Source organism: Sturnus vulgaris, chromosome 32, assembly GCF_052056855.1.
Source record: "Sturnus vulgaris isolate bStuVul1 chromosome 32, bStuVul1.hap1, whole genome shotgun sequence".
NCBI lineage: Eukaryota > Metazoa > Chordata > Aves > Passeriformes > Sturnidae > Sturnus > Sturnus vulgaris.
The window spans coordinates 277,180-301,128 of record NC_142274.1 but is presented as its reverse complement, the minus strand read 5'-3'; the positions used below and the strand labels follow the sequence as shown (position 1 = coordinate 301,128).

At 55.4% G+C, this 23,949-nt stretch overlaps 1 protein-coding gene across 1 annotated transcript in view; it reads right to left on the bottom strand.

Annotated features, from left to right (window-relative positions):
* Positions 1-23,949, bottom strand: part of LOC148220679 (myosin-binding protein C, fast-type-like) — a 58,217-nt gene that overhangs the window by 9,073 nt on the left and 25,195 nt on the right. Inside the window, 16 exon segments of the mRNA XM_088154842.1 lie at positions 172-361; positions 1,609-1,762; positions 5,216-5,277; positions 5,280-5,336; positions 5,339-5,353; positions 8,077-8,241; positions 8,244-8,268; positions 9,816-9,904; positions 11,065-11,232; positions 12,438-12,575; positions 15,927-16,115; positions 17,255-17,359; positions 18,527-18,686; positions 21,927-22,066; positions 22,446-22,475; positions 23,207-23,313. Coding sequence (XP_088010968.1) covers positions 172-361; positions 1,609-1,762; positions 5,216-5,277; positions 5,280-5,336; positions 5,339-5,353; positions 8,077-8,241; positions 8,244-8,268; positions 9,816-9,904; positions 11,065-11,232; positions 12,438-12,575; positions 15,927-16,115; positions 17,255-17,359; positions 18,527-18,686; positions 21,927-22,066; positions 22,446-22,475; positions 23,207-23,313 — 1,794 coding nt within the window.

Sequence of the window (23,949 nt, the reverse complement as noted above, 5' to 3'; positions counted from 1 at the left end):
TAGGACCCCAAAACCCCCTCAGGACCCCAAATCTTCACCCCAAACCCACCCAAGACCCCAAACCCCCCCCCAAGACCCCCATTATTTCATGCCCCACACCATCCAGGGGGCACCCCAATCCCACCCAGACCCCAAATCTCCACCCAACCCCCATTATTTCATGCCCCACACCATCCAGGGGTCACCCCAAATCCCCCCCCCTCCCCCGAGGAGCCCCCAAAAACCTTGGGGTGCCCCCTGACGGCGCAGTTGAGGGCAGTGGAGTATCCGGCCACGGCGCTCCTGTCCACCAGGGGGGTCAGAAATTGGGGGGCAGAACGAAAATCGTGCTCCTGGTACTGGGGGGGCTTCAGCCTCAGCTCTGGGGAGGGGTCCAGAAAGAATTAGAAACACCCAAAAAAAATTTTTGGGGGGGTTTAGGAGGTTTTTGGGGGTCCCACGTGGTGAAATGAGGGTGGGATTCGTGGGGTGGGCGTTAAAAATGTTTTAAAATGAGCGTTGAGTTCCCTGATTTTGTGGCGTTGTTTAGTTAGAGGTGCGTCAATTAAAAGGTATTAAGTAGGATTGTTAATTAAGGGTTTAAAGTCGTCCCGGGTTTTGGGGTTTTGGGGGGGCTGAGTTCATTGAGGTGCCCCAAAAACATCACAAATTCTCCCAAAATTATCTCAAAGCCACCCCAAAAGCACCCCAAACTCCTTCAAAATCCCCCAAACCCCTTCAAAATCCCCCAAATCCTCCCCAAAATCCCCAAATCCCCCTAAATCCCCCCCAAATCATCTCAAAGCCCCCCAAAACCACCCCAAACTCCTTCAAAATCCCCCAAATCCCCCCAAAATGGCCCCAAAATCATTTCAAAGCTCCCCAAAACCACCCCAAACCCCTTCAAAATCCCCCAAATCCTCCCCAAAATCCCCCAAATCCCCCCAAAATCATCTCAAAGCCCCCCCAAAACCACCCCAAACCCCTTCAAAATCCCCCAAATCCCCCCAAAATGGCCCCCAAAATCATTTCAAAGCTCCCCCAAAACAACCCCAAACCCTTTCAAAATCTCCCAAATCCCCCCTAAATCCCCCCAAAATCATCTCAAAGCCCCCCAAAACCACCCCAAACCCCTTCAAAATCCCCCAAATCCCCCCTAAATCCCCCAAATCCTCCCAAAATCATCTCAAAGCCCCCCAAAATCACCCCAAACCCCTTCAAAATCCCCCAAACCCCTTCAAAATCCCCCAAATCCTCCCAAAATCCCCCAAATCCCCCAAAATGGCCCCAAAATCATCTCAAAGCCCCCCAAAATGGCCCCAAAATCCCCCAAATTCCCCCAAATCCCCCCAAAATGGCCCCAAAATCATCTCAAAGCCCCCCAAAATGGCCCCAAAATCATCTCAAAGCCCCCCAAAACCAACTCCAGCCCCCCCAAACCCCCGAAACTTTGGGGTACCCGCTTTGGGACTGGTTTTAGGCTCTTCCTGAACTCACTGAGCTGCCCCCAAATCGCCTCACATCCCCCCAAAATGGCCCCAAATCCCCCCAAAACCCCCCCAAATCCCCTTAAACCCCCCCAGACCACCTCAAGCCCCCCCAACCCCCCCCGGAATTTGGGGTACCCGCTTTGGGGATGACGCAGTGTTGCAGGACAGCCCGGGTTCTCGCTCAGCCCGCACAGGTTCTCACTGAACACCTTGAACAGGTACTCGTTCCCCATCACCAGCTCCGACACCGTGCAGCGCAGGGGCCGGTTGTGCTCGTACACTGTGAACCATTCCTGAAAAAAAACCGGGAATTTGGGGGTTTTTTGGGGTCCTGAGAGGTTTTTGGGGGGTCCCGAGGGGTTTTTGGGGGTCCTGAGAGGATTTTTGGGGGATCCTGAGAGGATTTTTGGGGATCTTGAGGGGTTTTGGGTGTCCTGAGAGGATTTTTGGGGGTCCTGAGGGGTTTTTGGGGGGTCCTGAGGGTTTTTGGGGGATCCTGAGAGGATTTTGGAGATCCTGAGAGGATTTTTGGGGATCTTGAGGGGTTTTGGGGTGTCCTGAGAGGATTTTTGGGGGTCCTGAGGGGTTTTGGGGGTCCTGAGGGGTTTTTGGGGGCTCTCAGGGGGGTTTTGCAGCGCAGGGGCCGGTTGTGCTCGTACACTGTGAACCATTCCTGAAAAAAAAACCGGGAATTTGGGGGTTTTTGGGGGGTCCTGAGGGGTTTTTGGGGTGTCCTGAGGGGTTTTTGGGGGGTCCTGAGAGGATTTTGGGGGATCCTGAGGGGTTTTTTGGGGGGTCCTGAGAGGATTTTTGGGGGTCCTGAGGAGTTTTTGAGGGGTCCTGAGGGGGTTTAGGGGCTCATGAAGAGGTTTTTGGGGGGTCCTGAGGGGATTTTGGGGGTCCTGAGTGGTTTTTGGGGGGTCCTGAGGGGTTTTTGGGGGGGGTCCCGAGGGGTTTTTGGGGATCCTGAGAGGATTTTGGGGGGTCCTGAGGGGTTTTTGGGGTCCTGAGGGGTTTTTGGGGGGTCCTGAGAGGATTTTTGGAGATCCTAAGAGGTTTTTGAGGGGTCCTGAGAGGATTTTGGGGTGTCCTGAGAGGATTTTTGGGGATCTTGAGGGGTTTTGGGGGGTCCTGAGGGGTTTTGGGGGGTCCTGAGAGATTTTTGGAGATCCTGAGAGGATTTTTGGGGGTCCTGAGAGGATTTTGGAGATCCTGTGGTGTTTTTGGGGGGTCCTGAGTGTTTTTTTGGGAGTCCTGAGAGGTTTTTGGGGGGTCCTGAGTGGTTTTTGGGGGTCCCGAGGTGTTTTTGGGGGGTCCTGAGGGGTTTTTGGGGGGTCCCGAGGGGTTTTTGGGAGGTCCTGAGGGGTTTTTGGGGGGTCCTGAGGGGTTTTTGGGGGGTCCTGAGAGGATTTTGGGGGGTCCCGAGGGGTTTTTGGGGGTCCCGAGGGGTTTTTGGGGGGCTCTCAGGGGGGTTTTGCAGCGCAGGGGCCGGTTGTGCTCGTACACTGTGAACCATTCCTGAAAAAAAAACCGGGAATTTGGGGGTTTTTGGGGGGTCCTGAGTGGTTTTTGGGGGGTCCCGAGGGGTTTTTGGGGGTCCTGAGAGGTTTTTGGGGATCTTGAGGGATTTTTGGGGTGTCCTGAGGGGTTTTTGGGGGTCCTGAGTGTTTTTTGGGGGGTCCTGAGGGGTTTTTGGGGGTCCTGAGGGATTTTTGGAGGATCCTGAGAGGTTTTTTGGGGGTCCTGAGTGGTTTTTTGGGGGTCCTGAGGGGATTTTTGGGGAATCCTGAGAAGATTTTGGGTTTCATTTGAAGAATTTGGGCTTAATTTAAATATTTTGGGTTTCATCTGCAGGTTTTTGGGTTTATTTGAAGATTTTTGGATTTCATTTGCAGATTTTGTGTTTCATTTGCAGAATTTTGTGTTTATCTGAGGATTTTGGGTTCCATTTACAGAATTTGGGTTTCATTTGCAGATTTTGGGTTTCATCTGCAGAATTTTGGGTTTATCTGAGGATTTGGGTTTCATTTGCAGGTTTTGTGTTCCATTTACAGAATTTTGTGTTTCATCTGCAGATTTTTGGTTCCATTTGCAGATTTTTTGGGTTTCATTTACAGAATTTTGTGTTTCATCTGCAGAATTTTGGGTTTCATTTGCAGGTTTTGGGTTTCATTTGCAGATTTTGGGTTTCATTTAAATATTTTGAATTTGATCTGAGGATTTTGGGTTTCATCTGCAGATTTTGGGTTCCATCTGCAGATTTTTGGGTTTATCTGAGGATTCTGGGTTTCCTCTGCAGGTTTTGTGTTTCATTTACAGAATTTTGTGTTTATTTGCAGATTTTTATGTTTCATTTGCAGATTTTTGGGTTTATCTGAGGATTTTGTGTTTCATCTGCAGATTTTGGGTTCCATCTGCAGAATTTTGGTTTCATCTGCAGAATTTTGGGTTTCATTTGCAGGTTTTGGGTTTCATTTGCAGGTTTTGGGTTTCATTGCAGATTTTGGGTTTCATTTAAATATTTGAATTTGATCTGAGGATTTTGGGTTTCATTTGCAGATTTTTGGGTTTATCTGAGGATTTTGGGTTTCCTCTGCAGATTTTGTGTTTCATTTACAGAATTTTGTGTTTATTTGCAGATTTTTATGTTTCATCTGCAGATTTTTGGGTTTATCTGAGGATTTTGGGTTTCATTTGCAGATTTTGTGTTTCCTTTGCAGGTTTGTGTTTCATTTGCAGATTTTTGTGTTTCATTTGCAGATTTTTGGGTTTCATTTGCAGATTTTTGGGTTTCATTTGCAGATTTTGTGTTCCATTTGCAGATTTTGGGTTTCATCTGCAGATTTTTGTGTTCATCTGCAGAATTTTGGGTTTCATTTGCAGGTTTTGGGTTTCATTTGCAGATTTTGGGTTTCATTTGAAGATTTTTGGGTTTCCTTTGCAGATTTTTGGGTTTCATTTGCAGATTTTGGTTTTCATTTGAATATTTTGGGTTTCATTTGCAGATTTTGGGTTTCATTTAATATTTTGAATTTGATCTGAGGATTTTGGGTTTCATTTGTAGATTTTGGGTTTCACCTGAGGATTTTGGATTTCATTTGCAGGTTCTGTGTTTCATCTGCAGAATTTTGGGTTTATCTGAGGATTTTGGGTTTCATTTGCAGATTTTGTGTTCCATTTACAGAATTTTGGTTCCATTTACAGATTTTGTGTTTCATCTGCAGATTTTGGGTTCCATCTGCAGATTTTGGGTTTATCTGAGGATTTTGGGTTTCCTCTGCAGATTTTGTGTTTCATTTACAGAATTTTGTGTTTATTTGCAGATTTTTATGTTTCATCTGCAGATTTTTGGGTTTATCTGAGGATTTTGTGTTTCATTTGCAGATTTTGTGTTCCATCTGCAGGTTCTGTGTTTCATTTGCAGATTTTGGGTTCCATCTGCAGATTTTGGGTTCCACCTGAGGATTTTGTGTTTCATTTGCAGAATTTTGGGTTTCATTGCAGATTTTGGGTTCATTTGCAGAATTTTGTGTTTCCTCTGCAGGTTTTTGTGTTTCTCTGAGGATTTTGTGTTTCTCTGAGGATTTTGTGTTTCCTCTGCAGATTTTGTGTTTCTCTGAGGATTTTGTGTTTCCTCTGCAGGTTTTTGGGTTTATCTGAGGATTTTGTGTTTCCTCTGCAGGTTTTGTGTTCCTCTGCAGGTTTTTGTGTTTCTCTGGGTTTGGGGCTCCCTTTGGGGCTCTCACCATGGTTCTCTTGTCAGCTTTCATGATGCTGTACCCCGTGATTTCGGCGTTGCCGTCGTCCTCGGGGGCTCCCACTCCAGCAGGGCATTGAACCCCCAAACCTCCTTCACCTGCACCTTCCTGGGGGCCCGGGCTTCTCTGGGAGGGGGGGATCGCATCAGGGACACCCCGGAAATATCCCCAAAACACCCCAGAAATATCCCAAAAAAATCCCCCCAAAAATCCTAAAAAATATCCCAAAAATATCCCAAAAATTCCCCCAAAACTATCCCAAAAATTCTCAAAAATATCCCAAAAATATCCCAAAAATTCCCCAAAATATCCCAAAATCCCCCAAAAGATCAAAAAAAATTACCCAAAAATACCCCAAAAATTCCTAAAAAATATCCCCCCCCCAAAAAAATCCCCCCAAATACCCTAGAAATATCCCAAAAAATACCCAAAAAATCCCCCAAAAAATCCTAAAAAATATACCAAAAATTCTCAAAAATCCCGAAAAAATCCTCAAAAATACCCCCAAAAATACCCCAAAAAATCCCCCAAAATTACCCCAAAATACCCCCCCCAAATCCCCCAAATTAGCCAAAATATTATACCCAGAATTCCAAAAAATATCCCAAACATCCTCAAAAAATATCCCAAAAATATCCCCAAAAAATCCCCCAAAATATCCCAAAAATAGACCCCAAAATAGTCCAAAAATTCCCCCCAAAATCCCAAAATTGTCAAAAATATCCAAAAATTCCCAAAAAATTAGCCCAAATATCCAAAAATATCCCCAAAATATCCAAAAAATATCCCCAAAATATCCAAAAAATATCCCAAAAATTCCCCCAAAATATCCCAAAAATTCTCAAAAAATATCCTAAAAATATCCCCCAAAAAAATCCCCAAAAATTCCCCCAAAATCCCCCAAAATACCCCAAAATATCAAAAAAAATTACCCAAAAATACCCCAAAAATTCCTAAAAAATATCCCAAAAAATATTAAAAAAATTCCCCCCAAAATCCCCCCAAATACCCTAGAAATATCCCAAAAAATACCAAAAAATCCCCCCCAAATCCTAAAAAATATACCAAAAATATCGCAAAAATTCCCAAAAAATTACCCCAAAATACCCCCCAAAAATCCCCAAAAATTAGCCCAAAAATTCCCCAAAAATATCCCCAAAATTCCCCAAAAATATCCAAAAATTCCCCCAAAATATCCCAAAAATTCTCAAAAAATATCCCAAAATTTCCCCAAAAATCCCGCAAAAATTACCCAAAAATTCCCCAAAAATACCCTAAAAACTCCTCAAAAATAACCCAAAATACCCCAAAAATTCCCCTAAAAACACTCCCAGTGCTCCCAGTTCCAATTCCCAGTGCTCCCAGTTACTGGTTCTTCCATTCCCTCAGTTCCCTTCACACCTCTCCCAGTCCCTCCCATCACTCCCAGTGCTCCCAGTTACTGATTCCCTCACTGACCCCATTTCCCCAGTTCCTTTCAACCTCTCCCATCACTCCCAGTCCCTCCAGTCCCTCCAGTGTCTCCCAGTGTTCCCAGTTACCGACGATGCGCAGGCGCATCTCGGCCGTGTCCTCCATGCCCTCGATGCACCCCGAGTGCTCCCAGTGCTCCCAGTGCTCCCAGTGCCAATCCCAGTGCTCCCAGTGCCCCCAGTGCTCCCAGTGCTCCCAGTGCTCCCAGTGCTCCATCCCAGTGCTCAATCCCAGTGCCCAATCCCAGTGTCCAATCCCAGTGCTCCCAGTGCTCCCAGTGCCCAATCCCAGTGCTCCCAGTGCCCAATCCCATTGCCCAGCCCCATTTCCCCCAGTTCCCTTCACACCTCTCCCATCACTCCCAGTCCCTCCCAGTGCTCCCAGTGCTCCCAGTGTTCCCAGTGTTCCCAGTGCTCCAGTGCCCAATCCCAGTGCCCAATCCCAGTGCCCAATCCCAGTGCCCAATCCCAGTGCCCAATCCAGTGCCCAATCCCAGTGTCCAATCCCAGTGTTCCCAGTGCCCAATCCCAGTGCCCCCAGTCCCTCCCAGTGTTCCCAGTTACCGACGATGCGCAGGCGCATCTCGGCCGTGTCCTCCATGCCCTCGATGCGCCCCGAGTGCTCCCAGTGCCCCCAGTGCTCCCAGTGTCCAATCCCAGTGCTCCCAGTGCCCCCAGTGCCCAATCCCAGTGCTCCCAGTGCCCAATCCCAGTGCCCAGCCCCATTTCCCTCAGTTCCCTTCACACCTCTCCCATCACTCCCAGTCCCTCCAGTGTTCCCAGTGCTCCCAGTTACCGACGATGCGCAGGCGCATCTCGGCCGTGTCCTCCATGCCCTCGATGCGCCCCCAGTGCCCAATCCCAGTGCTCCCAGTGCCCAATCCCAGTGCTCCCAGTGCCCAATCCCAGTGCTCCCAGTGCCTCCCAGTTACTGGTTCTTCCATTCCCTCAGTTCCCTTCACACCTCTCCCAGTCCCTCCCAGTCCCTCCAGTGTTCCCAGTGTTCCCAGTTACCGACGATGCGCAGGCGCATCTCGGCCGTGTCCTCCATGCCCTCGATGCGCCCCGAGTGCTCCCAGTGCTCCCAGTTACTGGTTCTTCCATTCCCTCAGTTCCCTTCACACCTCTCCCAGTCCCTCCCATCACTCCCAGTCCCTCCCAGTCCCTCCCAGTGTTCCCAGTTACCGACGATGCGCAGGCGCATCTCGGCCGTGTCCTCCATGCCCTCGATGCGCCCCCAGTGCCCAATCCCAGTGCTCCCAGTGCCCCCAGTGCTCCCAGTGCCCAATCCCAGTGCCCAGCCCCATTTCCCCCAGTTCCTTCACACCTCTCCCATCACTCCCAGTCCCTCCCAGTGTTCCCAGTGTTCCCAGTTACCGACGATGCGCAGGCGCATCTCGGCCGTGTCCTCCATGCCCTCGATGCGCACGCTGAGCCCGTAGCGCCCCGAGTGCCCCCTGCTGGCGGCGCGGATGAAGAACACCGTGTCGCGGTCCGACGTGCGCACGTGCACGTCCTCGCCCAGGGGCGCGCCTCCTTCGTCCACGTCACCTGGGGGCGGGGCTTGCCCTGCCGAGGGGGCGGGGCTTGGTGAGGTTATGGGGCTGAGGTGTCCCTGTGGGGTCTATAGGGGTGAGGTGTTCCTATGGGGCTGAGGTGTCCCTATGGGGTCTATAGGGCTGAGGTGTCCCTGTGGGGTCTATGGGGCTGAAGTGTCCCTATGGGGCTGAGGTGTCCCTATGGGGTCTATAGGGATGAGGTGTCCCTATAGGATCTGTGGGGCTGAGGTGTTCCTATGGGGCTGAGATGTCCCTATGGGCTGAGGTGTCCCTATGGGGCTGAGGTGTCCCTATGGGGCTGAGGTGTTCCTATGGGGCTGAGTTATCCCTATGGGTCTATAGGGATGAGGTGTCCCTATGGGGCTGAGATGTCCCTATAGGGCTGAGGTGTTCCTATGGGGCCTGAGTTATCCCTATGGGGTCTATAGGGTTGGTTGTCCCTATGGGGCGGAGGTGTCCCTATAGAATCTATGGGGCTGAGTTATCCCTATGGGGTCTATAGGGTTTGGTTGTCCTATGGGGCTGAGTTATCCCTATGGGGTCTGTGGGGTTTGGTTGTCCTTATGGGGCTGAGTTATCGCTGTGGGGTCTATGGGGCTGAGTTACCCCTATGGGGTCTATAGGACTGGGGTGTCCCTATGGGGCTGAAGTGTCCCTATGGGATCTATGGGGTTTGGTTGTCCCTTTGGGGCTGAGGTGTCCCTATGGGGTCTATAGGGCTGAGGTGTCCCTATGGGATCTGTAGGGTTGTGGGGTTCGATTATCCTATGGGACCTATAGGGCTGAGTTGTCCTTACGGCGTCAGTGGGGCTGAGGTGTCCTATGGGATCTATGGGGTTCGGTTGTCCCTATGGGGTGTGTGGGGCTGACTTGTTGCTGTGGGGCTGTGGTGTCCCTATGGGGTGAGTTATCCCAATAAATCTATAGGGCTGGGTTCCCCTATAGGGCTGACTTCCCCCTATGGGGCTGAATTATCCCAATAAATCTATGGGGGTGATATCCCCTATAGGGCTGAATTCCCCTATAGAACCGATATCCCCTATAGGGCTGAATTCCCTTATAGGGCCGATATCCCCTATGGGGCCGATATCCCCTATAGGGCCGATATCCCCTATAGGGCCGATATCCCCTATGGGGCTGAGTTCCCCCTATAGGGCCGATATCCCCTATGGGGCTGAGTTCCCTATAGGGCCGATTCCCCCTATAGGGCTGAGTTATCCCAATAAATCTCTAGGGCTGAGTTCCCCTATAGGGCCGATATCTCCTATAGGGCTGAGTTCCCCTATAGGGCCGATATCCCTATAGGGCTGAGTTCCCCTATAGGGCTGAGTTCCCCCTATAGGGCCGATACCCCCTATAGGGCCGATTCCCCCTATAGGGCCGATATCCCCTATGGGGCTGAGTTCCCCTATAGGGCCGATTCCCCCTATAGGGCCGATATCCCCTGTAGGGCTGAGTTCCCCTATAGGGCCGATACCCCCTATAGGGCCGATATCCCCTATAGGGCCGATTCCCCCTATGGGGCACCCCCCATGTTCGGGGTGTCGCCGCTCTCACCTGGAAGGGGATCACGAGGTTCACCTGCTCCCCCACCTTCCTCACGTACGTCTGCCTCAGGTGCCGGGGCAGCCGAATTTTGGGGCGCTCTGGGGGGGGGGGGATTGGACAAAATTTGGGGTCAAAACCCCCAATTTTGGGGTCTCTCCTCATTTTGGGGTCACCACCCCCCTCTTTACCCATTAATCCCTCCCTAAATTTTCAGGCTCTTCCAAATTTTTGGGGATTTCCCCAAAATTTTTTTTTTTGTTTTGCCCTCTCCCGTTTCTTCCTCATTTTGGGGTTTCCCCCCCCCTCTCCTATTTTGGGCATCCCAAATTTTTTAGGATTTTCTCCCCAAAAGGGTCAGGGATTCTTTTCATGTTTTAGGGATTCCCCTCATTTTTTAGGGATTCTCCCTCATTTTTTAGGGATTCCCCCATTTTTAGGTATTCCCCCCATTTTTAGGGATTTTTCTCATTTTTAGGGATTTTTCCTCCTATTTTAGGAATTTTTCTCGTTTTTAGGGATTCCCCCCCTTCTTATTTTTGGGATCCTCCTTTGCCTTAACGATCCCCCCCAGGATTTTGGGGATCCCCCCCAGAATTTCGAGATCCCCCCCAGAATTCCGGGACCCCCCCAGGATTTCGATTTCAGGATCCCCCCCAGGATTTCGGGATCTCCTCAGGATTTGGGGGACCCCCCCCAGGATTTTGGGATCCCGCGGATTTTGGGATCTCCCCCAGGATTTCGATTTCAGGCTCCCCCCAGAATTTCAGGATCCCCCAGAATTCCAGGACCCCCCAGAATTTTGGGGATCTCCCCCAGGATTTCGATTTCAGGATCCCCCAGGATTTCAGGACCCCCCAGGATTTCAGGATCCCCCCCCCATAATTCCAGGACCCCCCCAGGATTTTCGGGGTCCCCCAGGATTTCAGGACCCCCCCAGAACCCCAGGACCCCCCCAGAATTCCAGGACCCCCCCAGAATTTTGGGGATCTCCCCCAGGATTTCAATTTCAGGATCCCCCCCAGAATTTCAGGACCCCCCAGAATTTCGGGATCCCCCTCCAGAATTCCAGGACCCCCCCAAAATTTTCGGGATCCCCCCTAGGATTTCGATTTCAGGTTCCCCCCCAGGATTTCAGGACCCCCCCAGAATTCCAGGATCCCCCCAGGATTTTGGGGATCTCCCCCAGGATTTCGATTTCAGAATCCACCAGGATTCCAGGACCCTCCCCAGGATTTTGGGGGTCCCCCGGGGGTCTCACCCACGATCTCGCGGATGGTCACGGGCTGGGCCATGGTGGCGGGGGGGCTTCTCCCCGCGATGTTCACGCCCACCACGCGGAACAGGAGCTTCTCTCCCGTGGGCAGCCCGCGCACCGTGAGCCCGCAGCGCTCCACCAGCTCCGTGTTAGCGGGGGTCCACGTGGAGTCTGGGGGGAAATTCGGGGGGGTTTGGGGGTCGGGGAGGGGGTTATGGGGTCGGGGATTATCGGATTTGGGGGTTATGGGGTCAGGGAATGGGGTTATGGGGTCGGGAATGGGGTTATGGGGTCGTGGGGTACCGAATGTGGGGGTTATGGGGTCAGGGATTATCGGATTTTGGGGTTATGGGGTCGGGTTTTGGGGTTATGGGGTCGGGGATTATCGGATTTGGGGTTATGGGGTCGGGAATGGGGTTATGGGGTCGGGGAGTATCGGATTTTGGGGTTATGGGGTTAGGAATGGGGTTTTGGGGTCAGGAGATGTGGGGCTGGGGGCTCCACGTGGAGTCTGGGGAAAATTCGGGGGTTATGGGGTCGGGAATGGGGTTATGGGGTCAGGATTATCGGATTTGGGGGTTATGGGGTCGGGAATGGGGTTATGGGGTCGTGGGGCACCGAATTTGGGGGTTATGGGGTCGTGGGTGTCGGATTTTGGGGGTTATGGGGCTGGGGTCTCCACCAGCTCCGTGTTAGCGGGGTCCACGTGGAGTCTGGGGGAAAATTCGGGGGGTTGTGGGGTCGGGAATGGAGTTATGGGGTCGGGGAGGGGGTTATGGGGTCAGGGATTATCGGATTTTGGGGTTATGGGGTCAGGGAAGGGGTTATGGGGTCGGGGAGTATCGGATTTTGGGGTTATGGGGTTAGGAATGGGGTTTTGGGGTCAGGAGATGTGGGGCTGGGGGCTCCACGTGGAGTCTGGGGGAAAATTCGGGGGGTTATGGGGTCGGGGAGGGGGTTATGGGGTGGGGAATGGGGTTATGGGGTCGTGGGGTACCGAATTCGGGGTTATGGGGTCAGGGATTATCGGATTTTGGGGTTATGGGGTCGGGTTTTGGGGTTATGGGGTCGCAGATTTTGGGGTTATGGGGTCGGGGGACACCGAATTTTGAGGTTATGGGGTTGGGGGGGGGCATCAGATTTTGGATTGCCCCCCAATTTTGGGGTCCCCCCTCTTCCATTTTGGGGTCCCCCCAATTTTTGGGGTGCCCTCACTCACCCCATTCCCACCACAACTCCACCCCTCGGTTCCTTCCCAAAATTCTCGAATTCCCACGAAATTTCGGGGATTTCCCCCGAACTTTTTGCTTTCCCAAGAAGTTTTTGGGGTCTCCGCCAAATTTTGGGGTTCCCCCCAAATTTTGGGGTGCCCTCACTCACCCCTTCCCGGCACCACTCCACCAGGTAGCCGTCGATGCCCCCGCCCCCCACCCGCTCAGGTGGGCGCCACTTGAGCGTCGCCGTCGTGTCCGTCACGTCCTCCAGCACCAGGTGCGTGGGTTCGCTCGTGGGGGCTGGGAGGGACCCCAAAAATCAACCCCGGGACCCCAAAAATCAACCCCGGGACCCCAAAAATCGACCTCGGAACCCCAAAATTCAATCCCGGCACCCTAAAATTATAAATCCCCACCCAAAACTCATCCCAATCTCACAGAATTCCCCCAAAAAATCCCAAATTTTCCAGCTCAGCCAGGTGGGTGGGTTCGCTGGTGGGGGCTGGGGGAGACCCAAAAATCAACCCCGGGACCCCAAAAATCAACAATGGGACCCCAAAAATCACCCAGAGCACCCCAAAAATCAACCCTGGGACCCCAAAAATCAATCCTGTAACCCCAAAAATCAGTCCCAGAAACCTCAAAAATCAACCCGGGACCCCAAAAATCACCCAGAGCACCCCAAAAATCAACCCTGGGACCCCAAAAATCAGCCCCGGGACCCCAAAAATCAACCCCGGGACCCCAAAAATCGACCTCGGAACCCCAAAATTCAATCCCGGCACCCTAAAATTATAAATCCCCACCCAAAACTCCTCCCAATCTCACAGAATTCCCCCAAAAAATCCCAAATTTTCCAGCTCAGACGGGTTCGCTCGTGGGGCTGGGGGACCCCAAAAATCAGCCCCGGGACCCCAAAATTCAACCCCAGAACCCCAAAAATCAACCCCAGGACCCCAAAAATCAACCCTGGGACCCCAAAAATCAACCCCAGAAACCCAAAAATCACCCAGAGCACCCAAAAATCAACCCAGGACCCCAAAAATCAACCCCAGAAACCCCAAAAATCAACCCCGGAACCCCAAAAATCAACAATGGGACCCCAAAAATCAACCCCGGGACCCCAAAATTATAAATCCCACCCAAAACCCGTCCAAAATTCCCCCTTGGGACCCCGAAATTCCCACCCCCCCAAATCCCTTTTTGTGCTCCCCCAAATCCACCTGGGAGCCCCCAGACCCAATCCGGGACCCCCAAAATCCACCTGGGACCCCCCAAATCTCCCCCAAATCCACCTGGGAACCCCCAGACCCAATCCGGGACCCCTTAAATCCCCCTCAAATCCCCTCCAGGAACCCCAAATCCTTTCAGGACCCTTTCTTTACCTGAGTAAGACCCCAAAAAATTCCCCCCAAATCTACCTGGGACCCCCTAAAATCCCCCCCAAATCTACCTGGGACCCCCTAAAATCCCCCCCAAATCCCCCTGAGATCCCCAGACCCAATTCAGGACCCTCTAAATCACGTCTAGAACCCCCCAGAAGCCCCCAAATTCCCTTCAGATCCTCTCCAGGACCCTCAAAATCTCCCAAAAACCCCAAAAAATCCCCCCCAAACCCACCTGAGACCCCCCCAAACCCACCTGGGACCCCCCAGAATCTACCCTAAATCCCCCTGGGATCCCCCAGACCCAATCCAGGACCCATAAATCCCCTCCAGGACCCCCCTAAATCCCCCCAAATTCCCTTCAGATCCTCTCCAGGATCCTCAAAATCTCCCCAAAAACCCCCAAAAAATCCCCCCCAAACCCACCTGAGACCCCTCCAAACCCACCTGGGACCCCCCAAAATCCCCCCCAGACCCAATCCAGGACCCCCTAAATCGCCTCTAGGACCCCCCAAATCCACCTGGGAACCCCCAGACCCAATCCGGGACCCCTTAAATCCCCCTCAAATCCCCTCCAGGAACCCCAAATCCTTTCCAGGACCCTTTCTTTACCTGAGTAAGACCCCAAAAAATTCCCCCCAAATCTACCTGGGACCCCCTAAAATCCCCCCCAAATCCACCTGGGACCCCCCAAAATCCCCCCCAAATCCCCCTGAGATCCCCCAGACCCAATTCAGGACCCTCTAAATCACGTCTAGAACCCCCCAGAAGCCCCCAAATTCCCTTCAGATCCTCTCCAGGACCCTCAAAATCTCCCCAAAAACCCCAAAAAAATCCCCCCCAAACCCACCTGAGACCCCCCCAAACCCACCTGGGACCCCCTAGAATCTACCCTAAATCCCCCTGGGATCCCCCAGACTCAATCCAGGACCCATAAATCCCCTCCAGGACCCCCCAAATGCCCCCAAATTCCCTTCGGATCCTCTCCAGGATCCTCAAAACCTCCCCAAAAACCCCCAAAAATCCCCCCCAAATCCCTCCCAAACCCACCTGAGACCCCTCCAAACCCACCTGGGACCCCCCAAAATCCCCTCAGGACCCCCCCGGGACCCCCGCGGGACCCCCCACTCACCGATGGGCATGAAGGGGGGGGTGTTGAGGCTGGGGGCCGAGACGCCGATGGCGTTGACGGCGAACACTCTCATCTCGTACAGGACCCCCAAAGCCCTCCACGACCCCCCAAAATCCCCCCCAGACCCAATCCAGGACGCCCTAAATCGCCTCTAGGACCCCCCAAATCCACCTGTGAGCCCCCAGACCCAATCCAGGACCCCCCAAATCTTTCTCAAATCCCCTCCAGGAACCCCAAATCCTTTCCAGGACCCTTTCTTTACCTGAGTAAGACCCCAATAAATCCCCCCCAAATCTACCTGGGACCCCCTAAAATCCCCTCCAGACCCACCTGAGACCCCCCAAAATCCCCCCCAAATCCCCCTGAGATCCCCCAGACCCAATTCAGGACCCTCTAAATCACGTCTAGAACCCCCCAGAAGCCCCCAAATTCCCTTCAGATCCTCTCCAGGACCCTCAAAATCTCCCCAAAAACCCCCAAAAAATCCCCCCCAAATCTCCCCCAAACCCACCTGGGACCCCCCAGAATCCCCCCCAAATCCCCCTGGGATCCCCCAGACCCAATCCAGGACCCCATAAATCCCCTCCAGGACCCCTCAAATCCCCCCCAAATCCCCCCAAATTCCCTTCAGATCCTCTCCAGGACCCTCAAAACCTCCCTAAAAACCCCCAAAAAATCCCCCCCAAACCCACCTGGGACCCCCCAAAATCCCCTCAGGACCCCCCCGGGACCCCCGCGGGACCCCCCACTCACCGATGGGCATGAAGGGGGGGGTGTTGAGGCTGGGGGCCGAGACGCCGATGGCGTTGACGGCGAACACTCTCATCTCGTACAGGACCCCCAAAGCCCTCCAGGACCCCCCAAAATCCCCCCCAGACCCAATCCAGGACCCCCTAAATCGCCTCTAGGACCCCCCAAATCCACCTGGGAACCCCCAGACCCAATCCAGGACCCCCCAAATCCCCTCCAGGACCCCCCAAACCCCCCCAAATTCCCTTCAGATCCTCTCCAGGACCCTCAAAACCTCCCCAAAAACCCCCAAAAAATCCCCCCCAAATCCCCCCCAAACCCACCTGGGACCCCCCAAAATCCCCCCAGGACCCCCCCGGGACCCCCGCGGGACCCCCCACTCACCGATGGGCATGAAGGGGGGGGTGTTGAGGCTGGGGGCCGAGACGCCGATGGCGTTGACGGCGAACACTCTCATCTCGTACAGGACGCCCTCGATCATGCGCGTGGACTCGAAGGTGAGCGCGGGCAGCACCTCGAAGTTGAGCTTCATCCAGCGCATGGAGCCCTTCTTCTTCCTCTCCACCAGGTAACCTGCACAGGTGAGACACAGGTGAGGCTTGGGGAGGGGGGGGGAAAGGGGTGGGAGGGGTGAGGGATGGGGAGGGAAAGGTGGGATATGGAGGGATATGGGGGGGGAAGGTGAGGGACAGGTGGGATGTGAGGGGGATACGGGGGGGGAAAGGGGTGGGACAGGTGAGGGATGGGGGGGAAAGGGGTGGGACAGGTGAGGAAAGGGGTAGGACAGGTGAGGGATGGGGGGGAAGGGGTGGGACAGGTGAGGAAAGGGGTGGGGCAGGTGAGGGATGGGGGGGAAAGGGGTGGGACAGGTGAGGAAAGGGGTGGGGCAGGTGAGGGATGGGGGGGAAGGGGTGGGACAGGTGAGGAAAGGGGTAGGACAGGTGAGGGATGGGGGGGAAGGGGGTGGGACAGGTGAGGAAAGGGGTGGGGCAGGTGAGGGATGGGGGGGAAAGGGGTGGGACAGGTGAGGAAAGGGGTGGGACAGGTGAGGGATGGGGGGGAAGAGGTGGGACAGGTGAGGGAAGGGGTGGGACAGGTGAGGGAAGATGGGGGTATATGCGGGGGGCAGGGGTGGGACAGGTGAGGAAAGGGGGGGAAAAGGGGTGGGACAGGTGAGGGAAGGGGGGGAAAAGGGGTGGGACAGGTGAGGGAAGGGGGGAAAAGGGTGGGACAGGTGTGGGACAGGTGGGATATGGGGGGACAGGTGTGGGACAGGTGAGGGATGGGTGAGTGATGGGTGTGGGACAGGTGAGGAGAGGTGAGGGGGAGATATGAGGGGAAAAGGGGTGGGACAGGTGAGGGATGGGTGTGAGACAGGTGTGGGAGAGGTGTCACAGGTGTATCACAGGTCTGCACAGGTGTGTACGGTGTATCACAGGTGTCACAGGTGTGTTACAGGTGTGTACAGTGTATCTCAGGTGTATCACAGTGTATCACAGGTGTATCACAGATATCAGAGGTGTATCACAGGTGTCACAGGTGTGTCACAGGTGTGTACAGTGTGTCACAGGTGTATCACAGGTGTATCACAGGTGTGTCACAGGTGTATCACAGGTGTGTACAGTGTGTCACAGGTGTATCACAGGTGTATCACAGGTGTATCACAGGTGTCACAGGTGTGCACAGATACCTGTCCAGGTGTGGGGTCTCACCTGTGACCGGCTGTCCCCCGTCGAACTTGGGCGGTTCCCAGACCAGCGTGGCCCAGTCCTCGCCCACCGAGGTGACCCTGACGGCCTCGGGGGGGTCGGGGACGTCTGTGGGGACACGACACACCTGGACTCACCTGGGGGCATCACCTGGGGACCTCCCGTGGCCTCACCTGTCCTCCCGTGTGGCCCCCAGGTGTGTCCGGGTGTCCCCAAGTGTCCCCAGATGTGTCCCCAGGTGTGTCCAGGTGTTCCCATGTGTGCCCAGGTATGTCCATATGTCCCCCAGGTGTGTCCCTACATGCTCCCAGGTGTCCTCAGGTGCTCCCAGGTGTGTCCCCAATGTCCCCAGGTGTGTTCTCAGCTGTGCCCAGGTGCCCCCGAGTGTCCCCATGTATTCCCAGGTATCCCCAGGTGTGTCCCCAGTGTCCCCAGGTGTGCCCAGATGCCCCCAGGTCTGCCCCCATGTATTCACAGGTGTGCCCAGGTGCTCCCAGGTATGTCCAGGTGTGTCCCCAGGTATTTCCAGGTGTGCCCAGGTGCCCCCAGGTGTGCCCTCAGGTGTCCCCATGTATCCCCATGTATTCCCAGGTGCCCCCAGGTGTCCCCAGGTATATCCCAAATGTCTCCAGGTGTGCCCAGGTGTACCCAGGTGTATCCCCGGGTGCCCCCAGGTGTGCCCAGGTGTATCCCCGATGTCCCCAGGTGTGCCCAGGTGTACCCAGGTGTATCCCCATGTATCCCCAGGTGTGCCCAGGTGTGCCCAGGTGTATCCCCAATGTCCCCAGGTGTGCCCAGGTGTATCCCCATGTATCCCCAGGTGCGCCCAGGTGTGCCCAGGTGTGCCCAGGTGTATCCCCATGTATCCCCAGGTGTGCCCAGGTGTGCCCAGGTGTATCCCCAGGTGTGCCCAGGTGTGCCAGGTGCCGTACCCACGACGCGGATGGCGATGGCGGCCGTGTCCTCGCCCGCGGGGTTGGTGACCCTGATCTGGTACCTGCCCTCGTCCCCAGGTATGACCCCAGGTGTGCCCAGGTGTATCCCCATGTATCCCCAGGTGCGCCCAGGTGTGCCCAGGTGTGTTCCCATGTATCCCCATGTATTCCCAGGTGTGCCCAGGTGTGCCCAGGTGTATCCCCATGTATCCCCAGGTGTGCCCAGGTGTGCCCAGGTGTGCCCAGGTGTATCCCCAGGTGTGCCCAGGTGTATCCCCAGGTGTGCCCAGGTGTGCCCAGGTGTATCCCCAGGTGTGCCCAGGTGTGCCAGGTGCCGTACCCACGACGCGGATGGCGATGGCGGCCGTGTCCTCTCCCGCGGGGTTGGTGACCCTGATCTGGTACCTGCCCTCGTCGCCGCGCTCGGCGCTCTCGATCACCAAACTGCTGAGCTCGTGCTTCTCCTCCAGCCGCACCCGGCCCTCCTTACAGGTGAACTCCTGACAGGTGACACACAGGTGACACACAGGTGACACACAGGTGACACACAGGTGACACACAGGTGAGGACACCTGGCACAGGTGAGGGCACACAGGGACAGTGACACTGCTGAGCTCGTGCTTCTCCTCCAGCCGCACCCGGCCCTCCTTACAGGTGAACTCCTGACAGGTGACACACAGGTGACACACAGGTGACACACAGGTGACACACAGGGACAGGTGAGGGCACACAGGGACAGTGACACTGCTGAGCTCGTGCTTCTCCTCCAGCCGCACCCGGCCCTCCTTACAGGTGAACTCCTGACAGGTGACACACAGGTGACACACAGGTGACACACAGGTGAGGACACCTGGCACAGGTGAGGGCACACAGGGACAGTGACACTGCTGAGCTCGTGCTTCTCCTCCAGCCGCACCCGGCCCTCCTTACAGGTGAACTCCTGACAGGTGACACACAGGTGACACACAGGTGACACACAGGTGACACACAGGTGACACACAGGTGAGGACACCTGGCACAGGTGAGGGCACACAGGGACAGTGACACTGCTGAGCTCGTGCTTCTCCTCCAGCCGCACCCGGCCCTCCTTACAGGTGAACTCCTGACAGGTGACACACAGGTGACACACAGGTGACACACAGGTGACACACAGGGACAGGTGAGGGCACACAGGGACAGTGACACTGCTGAGCTCGTGCTTCTCCTCCAGCCGCACCCGGCCCTCCTTACAGGTGAACTCCTGACAGGTGACACACAGGTGACACACAGGTGACACACAGGTGAGGACACCTGGCACAGGTGAGGGCACACAGGGACAGTGACACTGCTGAGCTCGTGCTTCTCCTCCAGCCGCACCCGGCCCTCCTTACAGGTGAACTCCTGACAGGTGACACACAGGTGACACACAGGTGACACACAGGTGACACACAGGTGACACACAGGTGAGGACACCTGGCACAGGTGAGGGCACACAGGGACAGTGACACTGCTGAGCTCGTGCTTCTCCTCCAGCCGCACCCGGCCCTCCTTACAGGTGAACTCCTGACAGGTGACACACAGGTGACACACAGGTGACACACAGGTGACACACAGGGACAGGTGAGGGCACACAGGGACAGTGACACTGCTGAGCTCGTGCTTCTCCTCCAGCCGCACCCGGCCCTCCTTACAGGTGAACTCCTGACAGGTGACACACAGGTGACACACAGGTGACACACAGGTGAGGACACCTGGCACAGGTGAGGGCACACAGGGACAGTGACACTGCTGAGCTCGTGCTTCTCCTCCAGCCGCACCCGGCCCTCCTTACAGGTGAACTCCTGACAGGTGACACACAGGTGACACACAGGTGACACACAGGTGACACACAGGGACAGGTGAGGGCACACAGGGACAGTGACACTGCTGAGCTCGTGCTTCTCCTCCAGCCGCACCCGGCCCTCCTTACAGGTGAACTCCTGACAGGTGACACACAGGTGACACACAGGTGACACACAGGTGACACACAGGTGACACACAGGGACAGGTGAGGGCACACAGGGACAGTGACACTGCTGAGCTCGTGCTTCTCCTCCAGCCGCACCCGGCCCTCCTTACAGGTGAACTCCTGACAGGTGACACACAGGTGACACACAGGTGACACACAGGTGAGGACACCTGGCACAGGTGAGGGCACACAGGGACAGTGACACTGCTGAGCTCGTGCTTCTCCTCCAGCCGCACCCGGCCCTCCTTACAGGTGAACTCCTGACAGGTGACACACAGGTGACACACAGGTGACACACAGGTGACACACAGGTGAGGACACCTGGCACAGGTGAGGGCACACAGGGACAGTGACACTGCTGAGCTCGTGCTTCTCCTCCAGCCGCACCCGGCCCTCCTTACAGGTGAACTCCTGACAGGTGACACACAGGTGACACACAGGTGACACACAGGTGACACACAGGTGACACACAGGTGAGGACACCTGGCACAGGTGAGGGCACACAGGGACAGTGACACTGCTGAGCTCGTGCTTCTCCTCCAGCCGCACCCGGCCCTCCTTACAGGTGAACTCCTGACAGGTGACACACAGGTGACACACAGGTGACACACAGGTGACACACAGGTGACACACAGGTGAGGACACCTGGCACAGGTGAGGGCACACAGGGACAGTGACACTGCTGAGCTCGTGCTTCTCCTCCAGCCGCACCCGGCCCTCCTTACAGGTGAACTCCTGACAGGTGACACACAGGTGACACACAGGTGACACACAAGTGACACACAGGGACAGGTGAGGGCACACAGGGACAGTGACACTGCTGAGCTCGTGCTTCTCCTCCAGCCGCACCCGGCCCTCCTTACAGGTGAACTCCTGACAGGTGACACACAGGTGACACACAGGTGACACACAGGTGAGGACACCTGGCACACGTGAGGGCACACAGGGACAGGGGAGAGCACTTGCAAACAGGTGACACAGTGACACACACAGGCGAGTCCCAGGTGAGCTCACCTGGCCGTCCTTGGTCCAGGTGACGGTGGGCACACACAGGTGACAGTGACACGGTGACACACAGGTGACACAGGTGACATGGAGGTGACACAGGTGACACACAGGTGAGTCCCAGGTGAGCTCACCTGGCCGTCCTTGGTCCAGGTGACGGTGGGCAGGGGCTCCCCTGAGATGGGCACGCACAGGTGACACACACAGGTGACACAGGGGGTGACACACAGGTGACACAGGTGACGACACAGGTGACACAGGTGACATGGAGGTGACACAGGTGAGCTCACCTGTCCGTCCTTGGTCCAGGTGACGGTGGGCAGGGGCTCCCCTGAGATGGGCACACACAGGTGACACACACAGGTGACACAGGGGGTGACACACAGGTGACACAGGTGAGCTCACCTGGCCGTCCTTGGTCCAGGTGACGGTGGGCACACACAGGTGACAGTGACACGGTGACACACAGGTGACACAGGTGACATGGAGGTGACACAGGTGACACACAGGTGAGTCCCAGGTGAGCTCACCTGGCCGTCCTTGGTCCAGGTGACGGTGGGCAGGGGCTCCCCTGAGATGGGCACACACAGGTGACACACACAGGTGACACAGGGGGTGACACACAGGTGACACAGGTGACACACAGGTGACACAGGTGAGCTCACCTGGCCGTCCTTGGTCCAGGTGACGGTGGGCACACACAGGTGACAGTGACACAGTGACACACAGGTGACACAGGTGAGCTCACCTGGCCGTCCTTGGTCCAGGTGACGGTGGGCAGGGGCTCTCCTGAGATGGGCACGTCCAACCTGAGTTTGTTTCCCGCCACCACCACGAGCGTGTTCTCCGTGTCCCGGCCCGAGCAGTCCAGGTGGATTTTGGGGGGCTCTGAGGGGGGGAGGGGACAGGTGAGCTCAGTGACAGGTGTGTCACCTGACAGGTGGTACCGGGATAGGAGAGCCGCAGGTGTCCTCTCACCCCACCCCCCCGGGTCAGGTGTGCTCTGTTCTCTCAGGTGTCACCTCAGGTGTCACCTGTACCCCCTCAGGTGTCCCCTCCCCTCTCAGGTTTCCCCTCCGGTGTCCCCTCCCCCCCTCAGGTGTCACCTGTCCCCTCAGGTGTCCTCTATGCACTCAGGTGTCCCCTCCCCTCTCAGGTGTCCCCTCAGGTGTCACCTGCCCCCTCTCAGGTGTCCCCTCCCCTCTCAGGTGTCCTCTCAGGTGTCCCCTCCCCCCCTCAGGTGTCACCTGTCCCCTCCCCCCCTCACCTTGTTTGGGCACGTACTCCACCTTGATCTCTGTGGGGGGAGGGGGAAGGGGGAGTTAGTGACGTCAGAGGAAAAAAATCCCTGGTGACGTCATTGGGAATTCCCCAGTGACGTCATCGGTAAAAAATACCCTGTGACGTCATTGCCCTTAAAGTGCCACCCAGCCCCCCATTTGCCCCCCAATCACCCCCCAGGTGCCCCCAGGTACCTCCAGGTGCCCCCAGGTACCTCCAGGTGCCCCCCACGTACCCTCAGGTACCTCCAGGTGTGTCCAGGTACCCTCAGGTGCCCCCGAGCACCCCCCAGGTGCCCCCCAGGTGTGCCCAGGTGCCCCCAAGCGCCCCCCAGGTGTGCCCAAGTGCCCCCCGAGCGCCCCCCAGGTGCCCTCAGGTACCCCCAGGTGCCCCCCAAGCACCCCCCAGGTGCCCTCCAGGTGCCCCCAGGTGAGCACAGGTGTCCCCAGGTGCCCTCAGGTACCCCTGGGCGGCCCCCAAGCACCCCCGAGATGCCCCCCAGGTGCCCCCAGGTGTGCCCAGGTACCCTCCAAGTGCCCCCAGGTGTGCCCAGGTGCCCCCCAGGTGTCCCCCAGGTGTGCCCAGGTGTGCCCAGGTGTGCCCAGGTGTCCCCCAGGTGTGCCCAGGTGCCCCTCACGTGCCCCCCAGGTGCCCCCCAGGTGTCCCCCAGGTGTCCCCCAGGTGTGCCCAGGTGTGCCCAGGTGCCCCCCAGGTGTGCCCAGGTGTGCCCAGGTGTCCCTTTCCCACCGAGGAAGTTGAGTTTGGCCGACAAGGTGAGGGCGAAGCCGTCGGGCACGAAGGTGTAATCGCCCTCGTCCTCGGGGCGCACGTCATCGATCACCAGCTTGTGGATCCTGGGGAATCCCAAAAAATCCCCAAATTCCCAAAAAATCCATCCAGGAATCCCAAAATTCCCAAAAAATCCATCCAGGAATCCAAAAAATCCCCCCAAAAATCCATCGAGGTATCCCAAAATCCCCAAAAATCCCCCAAAAAATTCCCCAAAAAATCCATCCAGGTATCCAAAAAATCCCAAAAAAATCCATCCAGGTATCCCAAAATCCCAAAAAAATCCATCCAGGTATCCCAAAATTCCCAAAAAATCTGTCCAGGAATCCCAAAATTCCCAAAATCCCCCCAAAAAATCCATCCAGGTATCCCAAAATTCCCAAAAAATCCATCCAGGTATCCCAAAAAAACCCGAATAATCCACCCAGGTATCTAAAAATTCCCCCAAAAATCCATCCAGGTATCCCAAAAATCCCCCCAAAACCCCAAAAAATCCATCCAGGTGTCTCAAAAATCCCAAAAAATCCGTCCAGGTATCTCAAAATCCCCAAAAAATCCGTCCAGGTATCCCAAAATTCCCAAAAAATCCACCCAGGTATCCCAAAATCCCCCAAAAAATCCGTCCAGGAATCCCAAAATTCCCCCCAAAAATCCGTCCAGGAATCCCAAAATTCCCCCAAAAAATCCATCGAGGTATCCCA